This window comes from Nanorana parkeri, unplaced genomic scaffold (assembly GCF_000935625.1).
Source record: "Nanorana parkeri isolate BGI_ZX_2015 unplaced genomic scaffold, ASM93562v1 scaffold225, whole genome shotgun sequence".
NCBI lineage: Eukaryota > Metazoa > Chordata > Amphibia > Anura > Dicroglossidae > Nanorana > Nanorana parkeri.
This window is the reverse complement of record NW_017306493.1, coordinates 1250065-1265122: the sequence shown is the minus strand read 5'-3', so window position 1 is coordinate 1265122 and position 15058 is coordinate 1250065. Positions and strand designations below refer to the sequence as shown.

Genomic DNA, 15058 nt, shown 5'->3' with positions numbered 1-15058 from the left:
AATAGTAAAGTGTATATAAAAAGGTTGTTTGTTCTTTTAATATTCCTTCTTGTAGTCCATGGCCAGAAATCAATGTATTTTTAATGAGAGAATACATCATCAAGAACTAGTAAGCTGTAGTGAGCAATGCAGACCCAAAACTGAACATACTTGTATGCATATACATGTGTGCTTTGAACTTTAATCCCATCATTCCCTTCTTTTCTTTTGTGTAAATGTGTCAGGTGCAGAGTCCACTTTCCTGCTCAATGCTTCGCCTGTCCTTGCAACGTTTGCTGTCCGTACCGGCCCGTGGTGGAGAATCCTGCATAATGCAGAGTGTAAGAGGGGTGCAGACTCCTCCAAGACTTCAAGGCAAAGTGGCACTAGTAACAGCATCAACAGATGGGTAATTCAGATCCTGTGTGTGACCCTTTCTTTATCGCTGATTTCCCTTTTTGATTATTGTTCTCATGTGTATCTGTTGTTATTTGCTCCCCGTCTGTCACTTAAACCTATATAGTATAACTCCTAAATCTCAGCTCCAGCCCAAACATTTTTTCTTATATAGAGTACAGAAGGATTACAATCTCTGTAATGCTGGCCATATTATTATTATTATTATTATTATTATCATAATATACAGGATTTATATAGAGTCAACCGTTTACACAGCACTTTACAATATAAGGAAGACATTGCAGTTACAATACAAATCAAGACAAGATGTTAGGTGAGAGCTTACAATCTAAAGTATGTTTTACGTCAGGGGAATCAAAAGGTTAAAACAAGCTTATGGTTGCAATAGCTCTTTTTTCTTTTATTGTATGGCCTCTGTCCTGGCTGTAGAAGAGATGGGCAGCTGCACAGCCACCCAATTCCTCCTCCCAAGTCTAAATAGGAATATTCTCTGTGGCTGCCTCCCTCTCAGCTCCCTTATCCTCCCTGTATTGCTGTTCACTGATCTCTTTTTTGGCTGTGGATAAGCCCACATGTGCTCTGCTGGGGTTCAGTGTCAGTGCAGTGCAAGGAGAGGAAGAAATAAGGGATCTTTATCTACAGTATGCAGATATTTATCAACTGTATACAGTACAGGTGGCCCTCGGTTTACAACGGTCTAATCTGATTCAAAATAGCACTCTTTTTTTTTCTGGGAGTGTTGTTATTTGAAACCAAATATATAATGCAGGGCTTGACAATTTTTCTTTTAATCCAGGAGCCAACTAAAAAAGTTAGGAGCTAGGTTTTTTTTTTGCGAGGGCGTTTCCTAGGGGACTTTATTTTTTAGGTATTTTTAATTTAATTTTTTTTTACTCATTGGAGGTGAACAGGTTGTCTTTAATGTGACATGGGGGTGATTTACTAACCTAAACACACACTTATCAACCAAAAAGTCTCTAAAAGCATATTTCCACTAATGCCATATATGGAAAAATCATGCACATGATGCATATATAATGCTGCTTCACAGTTTAGACAAAAATGGTTAGCTCATGCATTTACATTCCTGCATTCATCAACGCAAGCAACACAACATAGAGCTAATTTATACAACATCACCTTGTAATTCATGCTTGGCTTTGCACAGCACACCTGCTGGGTGTGTACACACTACAAAGGTGTTTAGATTCCACCCATAGATCATGCTGGGAGGGAACACACTACAGAGGTGTATACATGTTCGTGGTGTGTTTATAAGGTTAGTAAATCAACCCCTATGGGTCTATTGGACCCCTTGTGTCACCTTTCCACTTCAATGGGCTTTAGCTGGGGAATGACAGCTGCCTTCTGAGGCAGCTGAATGTAAACCCAGCAGGCACAGGCTGGGAGCAATAGTGAGCCTTCTATTGGCTATTTTAAATTGCAGTGGCCAATAGCAGGCTGGCTATTGCACCTGCCCACTGCCTGCTGTCAATCAGCAGCGGAGGGACCTGAAGAAGAAAATATCCCCATGCATGATAGAAGTGTAAGGGACATCACGCTAGCATAATACTAAAGTAGTGTAACACTGGACTAGTAAAAGTCTTTGGCTTTTTTACATTGTTGCATGCCATTGATTTTTACTGTTTCACAAAAACACACCGCTTTAATACACACATATTTGCTATTTCGTTTTATCTTTTATATTTCTTTGGTGGAATTTCCCTGATTATGTTTTTGTGTGCTTTTGTTTTGAAACTGTAGTTCTGATTGTGCAACTATCAGGGGACATTTAAAAACATAGGTACCTTTTTTTCACCCCTATAGGCCTTGTCCTTTCATAAAAGAAATGGTTTGGGGAGCCTTTTCCCAATTTTGTATAAAGTTTTAAACATGAAGAAGAAATATTGCAACAATGGTTTGACCATCTGACATACAAAATGGGAAGCAACCCCTGAAAGTAAAAGGGTTAATAAATCGTATGACTAAAGGTGTCTTCTTAATCTAATCTTCGTATGTGTTCGCAGCATGTGCAGATCTGGTCAGTATTCAGTTACAAATAGGAGGGCATAGATGGGAAATCCTAAATGCATTGGTTAATTAATACATTTGTATCCCTGACAAATCAATTCTAAGGACACCATGCTTGTGTTGAAGTGGAATTTGTCTTTTTATTCAAATGAACCTTGACATGAAGTGCCTCCTCCTTCCCCAATTAAGGATCGGTTTGGCTATTGCTCGGCAGCTTGCTCGGGATGGAGCACAAGTTCTGATCAGCAGCCGAAAGCAACAAAATGTAGATAATGCCGTTAAAGAACTTAAAGAACAAGGACTAGATGTTGAAGGGACAGTCTGTCATGTGGGCCGGAGTGAGGACCGAGAAAAACTAGTGAACATGGTAAGAGTTTCATATTTTCATTAGCTGCACTCAACAGTTCTTTTGACAGATGACTTCTAAATCTTAACAAAATCAGATGTTTCCGTGAACAGTATACTGTAATCTGTTGTGAGTAGTTGAATGGTGTAAATAGTAAGAATTAGCATTGCAGTAGGGCACAATTATAGAGAGTGGGGCCAGGTTCACACCTGCGCGGTCCGTGACCGTGCGGCAATTGTGCACAGTACCGCGCGGATTGCCATGCGGTCACGGAGTCCCCCACCACCGCCGATCGTGCTGGTGGTGCCATTATTTTCTAATGGAACCCCAGTCGCGCCTGGCGGATCATGCGGTTTCCCGCGGCGATTCCGCCCTGCATCGTGTTTTGCATAAAAAAGGCACATGTATGTTTTTTTTCTGCTATTGCCTCGCGGATGTAACCCCATTGAAATCAAAGGGGCCGCAAGGTAACCGCTGTGTGCAGCACGGTCCAGGGACTGATCCAAAGGTGTACATGCAGAAGATTGGACTATTTATAGGTTACAAGAAAACAAACCAGGTCATTTTGTATGTAACTGTCCTGATGGCACAATAAGCAGGAAATGGTCAAAAGGCAATATTGGGCAGCAGAGGAGACTAGGTAAGGATAATGTAGTAGAAGAAAAAGATTAGTAAAAATGTAAGGATAATATATTGTTATTAAAGGATAATAAGGTAACAATATTGTCATTATTAGCCACATATAAATTTAAAGCAATTCGGATAAAAAAGGAGAATTATTGAATTGCAAAGAACATCATTTATATCTTCTGTTACAGCAGTAAAAACATAAATCAGAAGCCAGAACGGCAAGAATCACTCTGTGAATAAAATAATCCTACTTGTTAAAGAGAATCTATAATGGTTTTATGCATATTTTTTTATTTATTATGGACAGGACTGTATAATTTTAATATATATATATATTTTTTCTTTATCATGTTTAAAATTAGGGATATTCAGATACCGGTGCCGATACTTGGTATTTTTACGAGAACTACCAGGGGTGTAGTGGTTGCAGCTGGGACCTAGCTCTGGCGCTCCACCACTGTCCTGAAATCATTAGTCTGTATTGTTTAAGAAAAACTGTCACATGACAATAAACAAAAATGTATCAGTACTTGTGTCTGTGAGTACTTGGACAAGTATCAGTACTAGTTCTTGAAAAAATGGTATCGGTGCATCCCTAATAAATATATAACAAATCATACATTTAAAATAGGGATGCACAAATCTCGGGAGACCCGTAGCCAATGCTCCTTACAAATGACAGCTGCCTCCTAACTTTTGAGTTTTTCTCTAGTCTAGTCTTGGAGCTGGAAAGGTATTTGTACTTGTACCAAATACGGTGCTTCGTATATGAACATCCCTATTCAAATGTTTTTAGCTTTCTCTTTATATTATATTGAGAAAGCCTTTTGTTTACAATTGTCAATAGCTCAAGCTTAAATTTACAAATCAAAGTTGATAACTGATCAGCAGTGACTCATCCCTTATTGACAAAATTGATGAGTGCGTTTGCCATTTGTTTTGTTTTGCTCATCCCTTATTGGATCACTTATTTTGTTGCTTCAGTCAGACAAACCGAGCCTCCCAGAAGGCAGCATCTGCTGTGCAGTCTTTTAGATAACACATAGTTCCCTGGGAATTACCTTCTGTTTTATGGGCTTGTTTCCACCAGCCCGCGCGTCTACCGTAATGTCCTCTGCACGGAACGCAAGTGAATGCACGATTTTTTGCGATCGCACCGCACTGGAATGCAGGGCATTTTATTACCACGCGTTCATGTGCGGCTGATCGCACTGCAGACGGGGGGCTTGTTTGCAGTGCCATTGACTTGAATGACACTGCCACACCCCCTTCCGTTCCAGGACACAAAGGAGACTTTATGTATGCGATCCCGTGCATTCCTGGCACATTGCGGTAAGCACACGGGCTGGTGGAAACAAGCCCTATATTTGCTTTACAAATACGCATTTAATACATAACAATTTGAAAGCATAAAATGTCATGTTTTTACCGCAATTTGCGGTCCGCGAAACGCGCGTCAAATCCGCGTTTACGAGAGCTATCCGGCTGTATCCCAATGGATACGCGAAGAAGCTCCTGTACTTGTTTGGGCATAGGGCGTTTTTCAGCGCGTTTCAACACACTGAAATACGCCTAGGTGTGAACCATGCCCATAGGAAATTATGGGATTCCACTTGCTGAGCGTTTTTTAGCGCTTCGATCAGCGCTGAAAACTGCCCAGGTGTGAACCCAGCCTTATTCTTTCACAGCCTCTCAATCAATGTTTTTCTCTTCTGCTGCACTTTCTACATGCTTCTGAAAAGCTGTACTTCCTGAAAGAAGCTCTTTGTTGATGACATATTTTATTTTCTAGGCAGTCCAAAAGTTTGGAGGTGTTGATATTCTTGTTTCTAATGCTGCAGTTAACCCCTTTTTTGGAAATATCTTGGACTCTACTGATGAGGTTTGGGATAAGGTAAGACTATAACTAAACCCACACATAATTTTATAACACACCTTGTATATTTTTACATGTACATACTTATTCAATAAAAAATACAGGAAGCAAATCTGTAAGTGCAATAATCAATTGGCACCAGTCACAATTCACTTTGCTATGGTCAGACCAGTAGAAAATGATTGGCTGCTATGGGTGCAAGTCTTTGCAGTGCTTCACTGAATAAGCATCGATAGTCTATTGTTTTAGAGAAATCCACTAGAGCAGCATTTAATATCTGTGTTTTAAATTAAATTACACATAAAAGGGAAGTAAATTACCACCCTCAACTATCTCCTGGCTCCTCCTTTTAAAATTTCTGTATCTTAACCAGAGGTTGCACTTTCTCTGCACAGATACATATGTATGTACCACTGGTTCCGTGTCAATAAATGTAATCAGAAGCTGGAAAAGGGATTGAGAGCAACTGGGACCTTGGACCCAAATCATGTCTTAAAGTGTGATAGCAATGCAGGTAGAGCTGCAGCTAACGATTATTTTCAAAATCGATTAGTTAGCCGATTATTAGGTTCGATTAATCGGTTAATCGGATAAAAAATTAAAAAATAAAATACATTTTAAAAATGGCTCCAGTGATGGGACTACTAGTTTGTATTGAGATTGTAGTCCATCACAGGAGCAAGCTTGGGGCGGTGGAAGTAAAGAAGTGTGGTGTGCAATATAGTCAAATAAAAAGTGTAAAATTATACAGCAATGAATGCAGAACGGCACCGGCTATAGAGGACTACAAAACCCAGCAATACATTATACAGCGCAATGCGGAATACCTCCAGCTATATTTTACAGAAGGAAGAAAGTATATTTAACAAAAAGACAGCAACATAAATTTGAAAAAGGCATAATTTGCTTTAATTTTAAAATGATAAATGTTATACTTCTTATGTTACACAATTCACATTCATTTTCTTCTCAGATTCTGGATATAAATGTTAAAGCCGCATTCCTTCTGGTGAAACTTGTGGTGCCCAAAATGCAGGAAAGAGGGTGAGACTTATTTTTCTCCTAGCAGCAAATACTTATGATGGGCATTAAAGTGGTTTCCCACTCTTTTTTACAAAATACCTGGAAACCTTTTAAATGATATAGCTTTGCAAAGCAAACTCTGTCCTAGAGCAGAAATACAGCAGACGAACTGCTTTAAATTGTCCAAAGGGTATTTATTTCTCGTATTTTGAGGGACACGGTAAGTCTTTCACCTTTGGGTTATACTGTTGCATACAGGAGGATTGGACAGTGACAGACAAACTAGAAAGAAACTACAGGCCAACTCATTATCTTCCCTCCCACTATAAGCATTCCTCAGGTTTTAGCTAGTGTCCTGGTAGGATTGATGTCTTTTTTTTTTTTTTCTTTTTCTTTGTGGGCACCTTTTTTCTTCATTTCTTTCTTCAGTCAAGACTCTTCTCTACATCACTGCTGGAGCTTTGTCTCTTTGATTGCAACTCTCCAGCATGGTTGTCCCCAGCCTTGCTCTTGGAGTACTGAACCCATACCCCACTGAACTGGACGTTATAGGGATAGCCTGGAAGTGACCTTTGGGCTCTTGGTTTCATGTAGGGTGCTTTTCAAACTCCGTTCTGGTAAAAGTTCTCGGCAGAGCACTTTTCAGGACCAGAGCCATTGGCATTGGCTCAGCACTTGCCCTGACTCTGAGGATTCACATATGAGTATGCCAGCCGGGCTGAATACCAGCAGCTATTTCAGCTACTGGGCTCCGTTATTCTTCATTTAACAGCTATTTTGCTGTGTAAGGAGTTAACTCTGTAGGACTGAGCACTGACATCATGCTCTGGTTTAAGTGTTGAGCACGCTCAGCCATTTATCGTCAAGGAAACATCCTTGACTGCTGCTGCTCCTGCTTGCAAAGGTCCATGAGGAAATTGGATCTTCGTTCCATACCTGCTGCCAACTCCAAAATTGGTTGCAGAGCTCCTACCTGGTCTTTTCTCACATTCTCTAAATTCTACCAGGTGAATGTTGTGACTTTTTCGATGCCGGTTTTGGTGTAAGGTCCTATTTTTATGTTTTTGTTTTCTTGGGCTGTTAGCTTTTGTATACAGTGTTGCCCATCCCTCAGTTGGACTGCTTTTGGACATTCCGAAGGTTAAAGACTTTGTGTCCCTCAATGGACAAAACGGAAATAAGATTTGTTGTACATATTTTAAATCCTTTTCTTGGAGTCCATTAAAGGACACAGGTCCCACTCTGCAATTATGATCAAGCTCCCGATACTGCTTTGCTAGAAAACTAGGGCATGCCGGTAGAGGAAGGGGTTATCCTGGGTCGCCCTACAGTTTTTTTGTTTGGCAGTGTCCCAATTCTCATGTCGGCAGCAGTGAACCCTAAAGTTAAGGACTTACTATGTCCCTCAATTGTCTCAAAGAAAGGGATTTTACGGTGAGTACAAATTCCTATTTTCTAGATTGTCAATGCAAGAGGAAATTGTCCTCTAATAATAAGAAGGTGACCAATGTATTGTTCTACTTTCTAAAGAAAATTTATAGTGTATTTTTAGTGAGCACAATTTAAGGTACTATTGCAATATATATCTTATACTTTTTACGTGACTTTGATATTTTAAATTCCTGCTCTTCCATATTTTTATTGTATTAAATATAAAGCTTTGTAAATTTACCACTACAGGGAGCACTGTATTTGACTTGTCCAGTCTCCGCTTAACAGCTGTTGATATCAGAGTTGGCTGACTCAGACTTGCATTGTGAGGAGTAGGGCTGAGACAACTAATCGATAGTCGATCATAATCGATAATGAAAATCGTTGTCAGCTATTTTCATTATCGATTTAGTTGGGTTGCTTGCACCAACCCTCCCCGCCTCACTCACATGCTGACTGACTGTTTGGGCACTGCCCGAGGACCCGCGGCCTCCTCCTTCCCTTCTCCTCTGGATGATCTCATCCTCTCCCAGATGATTAGGCCCATTCCGGCGTCACCTGGAGTCCCTCCCCTGGATGATCTCTTCCTCCCAGGGATGAATAGGGCCATTCCGGCATCACCCGGAGTTCTGGGAGCGGGGACTGTTCTCGTTTGGGACCCCTGCGGCCTCCCCCATGTCTCAGCCTCCTCTTCCCCGGGCTGTTCATAGTGGATTGTGGACGGGCTGAATAGAGATGTAAAACAAGTGTAAGTAGTGTGTTGTATGTGTGCTGTGTGTGTATTATGTGTTGTATGTGCAAAGTGTGCATAATGTATGTTGTATGTGTGCTGTGTGCGTATAATGTGTTGCATGTGTAACGTGTGCGCATTGTGTTGCATGTGTACCCATGTGTGTGCACAGTGAGTGGAGTCAGCGGCATAACAACTGGGCGGGGGTGGGTGGCAAGACAGTGCAGCTGCCCTGGGCACAAACATGAGGGGGGGACATAGACAGGGACCCAGCTATCAGTTCTAGTGATCTCAATATGCAGAGCAGACGCAGTGGGAGGAAAAGTCCTGGATATAAGAGGTACCCAGTATACCTCTTACACAGTAACACTTACTAAATTTAAAGGAGTTCTATCTGTTCAGCTGTCTAGATTTACATGCGTTTAATACACTGAAGCTACAGGATTCTCTTTATCTTTTGACAGAGGTGGCAGTATTGTGATTGTTTCATCTGTTGCTGGATTTACACCATTTCCTGTAAGTAAATCATTATAACTTGCACTCTCTTTCTGGCGTTGCTGTCCTTTTCTAATGTTTCGGTTACTGTCCTCGTAGGCCCTGGGCCCTTACAGCGTCAGTAAGACTGCACTGCTTGGCCTTTCCAAAGCTCTTGCACCAGAGTTGTCACCTCTCAACATCCGAGTGAACTGCCTTGCACCTGGGCTTATTCGCACCAAGTTCAGTTCAGCGGTGAGTTTCTATTAAAGTGGTTTGTAGCAATGGTGGGCAAAATGTTTGATGGTAAGGGCAACATATACAGCGTGAGTATTCTAAAAGACTCTGCATAATGTTAACTTTGCTGTATGTAACGTGCTAACTGTGATGCTAATTTTTGAACTATAGCTAACAGTATCTTGTAATTGGCATTGAATAATGCATAGTGATAAGACTAGTCCTGAACTGCAAGCAGTTATCCCATTGCACTCTCTACCTTTGCAGATGACGGTATATTAAAGAGAGAAAAGATATATTTAATTTGCAAAGTATGTTCCTACACATGGCATGATAGAAACAACTTCAGTCTGATGTTGCTGGTCTATATCTTTCTTGACTTGATGGAGTCATTTGAAAGGATTTGCAGCCCAGAGTCGAGTTGTGATGACAGTTGTGTGCACCAATACATTAAGAGTTAACACTCCTGTATGACAGTCTTAACGACTACTAAATCCAGTTGCTTAGTAATGCACAAAGTGATAACAAACTTCCTTTACCTTTCCTCTTCATTTGCATCTCACATGCTCCCATCTCTCAGACACTGCAGCTCACAGTGGGAGGGTTACAGAAACAGACAGTTCTGTCATTTCATAAAGTAGCGGTCAAGACTAGGTGTGGTCAGGTACTGGTTAACAAGCTACAGGCTTAGGAATAAGCAGTGACAATATTGATAGCCATGCCCTCTGCAACCTCTTCTCATCCCACTTGTACTGCAAGCAGACAGTCTATAAGAGAATGGTAACTCTGCTTTGAATTCAAGAGCACTGTAGCATTGTTACCACACAATCACATGAAGCTGCACTGGGTTGACTTCACTGGCAGGATCAACAGGTATTTGTGAGACCTTGCAGGGGGACTGAGAGAAAACTGAAACTGTAGGTGCAGTTATAATTATGTATTGCAGCACATTTTGTTTTTATGAGAGGACATAGTTCTAATTTAAAGTGCTTGGGGTAGGTACTGAGATGGCTTCTTTCTCTCCACAGCTATGGAAGAGCAAGTCTGGCTTGGAGCAACTAACAACTGCTCTAGGTATAAGCAGGTAAGCACGGTAGCACTTTAATGTACATTGCCAACGCCATATCTCTATAACAGATTACCAAAAAATGTATGTATTCTGAGCCACCAAATGAAAACAGGACACCACACCCCAATATTTGCATATACAACAACAATCCTCAAAATGGGGCTTTGAAGGTGTCACATTACATTACAAACAAACAAATGCACATCTTTATTAAAATGTATTTATTGATAAGATATATAATAAAAAAAATATTAAAACAGTACCAGTAATGCTGTGGTGTATATCAGCATAACTCCCTGAACACAAAATTAATTGGGCAAAAAGCCTCCCTGGACCATGCAATCACATTCTATGTGCAAATAATTTAATAGAACTTTCCATTATCAATCTCTTCATAGGCGTATGCCGTTCATATATTAGAATTGCAATTAACATCCTTGAATCATACATCAATATGCAGTGGGTCCAGCCTTCTACGCGTTTCGCCAAAGCTTCCTCAGGAAGAAGGGAGGCAGCCTGTAATATTTAGCATCTTACAGAATGAATAATACAAATATACATTTACAACACAAAATCAAGACATAATCAAGAGATAGATACCCTTTTCCAGGATTTTGGTGGTGAAAAAGTCCACATATTCAGGGGACACCCCCCACTCTCCCCCAGGAGACATCGGGGATAAAGAGCATGCAGAGATATTTAAGGACATAACACCTCCCACCTCACACCTGCCAGTTTTGCTTAGTGTCCTCAGGAGAATGTATGTCGCCTTCTCTTCTGCTTTTATTAATTTAGTTTGTTTTATTCCTTCGAAGAGATTCTACTACTGGGTGCTGCTAGATGGTTCATACTAGCTAATATTAAATCCTGGGAGTTCTCACTAGCTAGCCGACATGAAAGAGATTCATACCAGATAATGTTAAATCCTGGGAGCATTAAAAAAATGTTTGTGTTATTTTACATTATTTTTATTTGTCACTACTTTTTTTTAAGGTTCTTTATTTTTTTTATGCTTTAATTTTTTTTTTTAACACTTAACCTTATTGCCATCACATAGGGGGCTAAGAAATCCCCTATGTGATAGCCAATTTACCTCTCCAAGACCCCTAATCTACGGACCCCTAGAGAAGCTGAAGTAGCAGAGATTTGCTTCAGCAGCTGCTCACCGGCATCTCTTGCCAGAGAGTGACACTGAATGCGGACGTGATGTAATACACATCACTTCCTGCATTCGGGGACAGGAGAGGACATTGTGTACGGACCTCCCTTTGATCTCCTGTAACAGAGTCACTATGCCGGTCCCAGCCGCACCGGGCACAGCGGATCTCGGGACCGGCAGTGACTGAGACGAAGGCGGTACGGGGGGGCGCACACCCGCAGCTACTACAAGCGATCCTGCATCTCTAGATTCCTGATTGCTTGAATGTAAACAGCCATCTCTGGCTGTTTTACATTCCTAACAGTTTCCCCCATTAGTGTGCACACTGAGCGACGCACACAAGCAGGGGGGAGGGGCAGGACGTCTTAAGACGCCCTCCCGCTCCTATAAGGCTGCCGTCCGACTGTTCAGGAACGGCCATGGACGGCAAGTGGTTAAGGAACATAGCACATAGATTAATTTTATGAATACAACACATCTAATGTATGATCGTCATAAACACTATGCCATGTCATTGATGCAGTAACTGGGCTGTTACAGATTCACTCAGCTCATAAATACAATACACCTAATGTGTGATTGTCAGAAACACTATGCCATGTCATTGATGCAGTAACTGGGCTGTTACCAATTCACTCAGCTCATAAATACAATACACCTAATGTGTGATTGTCAGAAACACTATGCCATGTCATGCAGTAACTGGGCTGTGACAAATTCACTCAGCTCATAAATACAATACACCTAATGTGTGATTGTCAGAAATTTCTGGCTGCTAGACGCTTGAAGTCCCCGCATCTTTTCCTTTTTACAGATGTTTTATTTAAAAAAAGAAAGCTAGTTTAGCTCTTTGACAATTATTGGCTACATTCCTTATTTGCCAGATTTTGGCTATTTAGACAATATCTTTAAGCATGGAACAGGCGACTGATGGGAGTCGATCCACATTTTATTGATTGTGGATCAGATGACTGTTGCATCTCATTTCATATGATGCATTTTTTGATGCTTGTCGTCTGCTTTTTCATGTGTCTGTCTTTTCCAATCTGATACGCAGAGCTACCTGGTTTAAGTGTGGGTTGGCGGCACTCCAGTGCAAAAAGGGATTTTTTTGCATTTACATCTTTTTGAAGCAATCTTGTATTAAATTATTAAGATAGCTATGGGAGGTAAAAGTGAGCACTTACCGCAGATAAGTAAAAAATAGGGATCTGCGTTGTAAGCCTGCTTCCTATTTTTCATCTTTTATACGTTTCTTTAGTCTCCAGTTTTCAGAAGACGTCTCACATCTCCAGACCTTTACACCCTCTAGACGTCTTTAGCAATTAAAAAGTCCACTCAACATGAAGGTCTGCTCCCGTGTTTTCTACATCTGGTTGGGGGACGCCTGATGGAATGTGCGAAGAGATGGGAAACTGAAATTTCAGAATATTTTTTTCGTCTTCCTCCTTCTCCTCCTCCTTGTTCTTTGCGTTCCAGCTTTGCGGGTCTTGGCAGCCTCCGACAAATTGCAGCTCAAGGTTTGTTGGATCATCAGCGTTTCCTTCATTTTGCAATAGCAACAGTCATTATCGGTGTGTGGCTCTTCCCTTTTCGGTTGGCTTCATCTCCAAGGGTTTTTACAAAAATTCTTGTTCCAGTCCTGGGATTTTGTCTTTGGAAGTGCATTCCGATTATCAGAAACTTAGACAACTTTTACTTTAAGAACAGTCAACCTCCTACTTTGGAGCTCAAAGCCTAGACAGTGCTGCAGACATTTTGAGGACTTTGGATGGATTCTGAACATTGAGAAGTCGTCCTTAGTTCCATCACATCACTTGGAGTTTTTGGGTCTTTTGTTGGATACCCTTCAAGCCAAAGTGTTCCTCTCCTCAGAACTCCTCACTGTTCCTCTCTGAGAACCTACAATCGAATAGTAGGATTGATGGAGTCAACCTTTTGAAGTCGTACTTTTTGCTCAGCTCCATTGCAGGACTTTACAGAGGAACAAGTGTGGGACAAGTCTTCTCTGTTGCTGGACAAGATGATCAGGTTGAGTGCCCCGGCCAAGATGTCTCTGTCGTTGTGTTTGACATCTCCTGTGTCGACAATCGGAAAGTAATTTTCTTTCCAAGACTTGGAAGATTGTCGCCACGATTGCCAGTCTTGTGGGATGGGACTGTCTCTCTTGGTTCACGTTTCTGTGCAGGGTTTTTCATCTCTGGAGGAATCTGAGCTTCAGATTTATGTCCTGGACTTAAGGGTGATTTGTCTATTGTTTCACTAAACCCATGTTCTGTCCTGGTGTCCGATTTAGATTCTGTCAGACAATGCTACAGCAATAGCATACATCAATCTCCAGGTAGGCATCAGGAGTGTATCAATGGTGGTGGAAGTACATTCGATCTTGGATTGGGCAGAACCTCCAGGTTCCAACAATTTCAGAGGTGCACGTTCCAGAAGTCAGAAACTGGCAGGTGGGTTTTCTCAACAAATAACATGTGGATCCAGACAAACGGTCTCTCTATTCAGAAGTGACAACTTTGTCACCACTGGGGAACGCCGGATGTGGACCTTTTGGCTTCTCATCACAATAAGAAATTGGACAAATTTGTGTACAGAGTAAGGGATCCAACAGCGGATGCAGTAAATGCCTTGGGAGCTCTATGGGAACAGTACACGCTAATGTATGTTGTTTTTTTTTCCTTCACCAACGCTGTTACCTTGACCGCTTTACAGGATTGTACACAAAGCAATTCCAGTCATTCTCGTGACTCCAATTTGGCCTTGCAAGGTGTAATATGCCTATTTGGTTCATCTATTGGCAGACAATCCCTTTCTTATTCCAGATTGTCCAGATCTGTTATCTCCGAGCCAAATCTTCCGCCCTGCTTCTTGGTCGCTGGCTTTAACAGCCTGGCTGTTGTAACCTAAGTGTTGAAAGAGAAAGTAATTTCAAATTCTGTTACTCCGACTATACTATGCTTAAAGCTCGTAGATCTTCTACTCGTTAGATTTTTTTTAATCATACGGTAAGGTTGATCTTCGTTGGCGTGAGTCTTTGGGATTTTCCACATGTGCTCTGCTATATTGCAAATTTTGTCTTTCCTTCAACTTGAGGTAGATCAATGTTTAGTACCATAAAGGGTCAGACATCTGCCTTGTCGGTCCTTTTTTCAATGTACTCTTGCTTCTAATTCCTTTCTTCATACTTTTGTTCAGGCAGTTACTCGTCTAGCTCCTCCTGTTAGGTCTCCTTTTCCTCATGGGCTTTGAACTTTGTTTTATCTGCTTTACAAAACCTAATTTTGAACCTATACAAGACCTTTCTTTATCTTGTTATCCAAAAAGGTTGCTTTTCTTGTGGCCATTACCTCGTCTAAAAGGATTTTGGAGTTGTCTGCTTTGTCTTGTAAAGCACTCTGGTTCTTCATAGGGACAAGGTTGTTTTTAGGGCTGCAACAATCGATTTAATTGATGATAATCATTAAGTATCGATTTAGTTGATTCAATTAGTGCGGACACAGAGCTTTTTTCATGGGCTCTGTGTCCGCACCGATACCAGCTGCTCCCAGCAGGCATGGGAGGGGACATAGACGCCTGTCCAGCCTGCCCAGCAGTGAGGAGAGCTCCGTACCTCAATCTCACGCCAGCCTGCCCCCACACACAATCCC

At 41.3% G+C, this 15058-nt stretch overlaps 1 protein-coding gene across 1 annotated transcript in view; it reads left to right on the top strand.

Moving 5' to 3' along the window:
* Window positions 1–228: 228 nt before the first annotated feature.
* The window catches only part of LOC108786752 (dehydrogenase/reductase SDR family member 4-like), a 21430-nt gene continuing 6600 nt past the window's right edge, over window positions 229–15058 (top strand). Inside the window, exons 1-7 of the mRNA XM_018556110.1 lie at window positions 229–388; window positions 2620–2797; window positions 5199–5300; window positions 6256–6326; window positions 8931–8982; window positions 9061–9195; window positions 10206–10261. Coding sequence (XP_018411612.1) covers window positions 249–388; window positions 2620–2797; window positions 5199–5300; window positions 6256–6326; window positions 8931–8982; window positions 9061–9195; window positions 10206–10261 — 734 coding nt within the window. The 5' untranslated portion in view covers window positions 229–248. The remainder of the gene's footprint in view (window positions 389–2619; window positions 2798–5198; window positions 5301–6255; window positions 6327–8930; window positions 8983–9060; window positions 9196–10205; window positions 10262–15058) is intronic.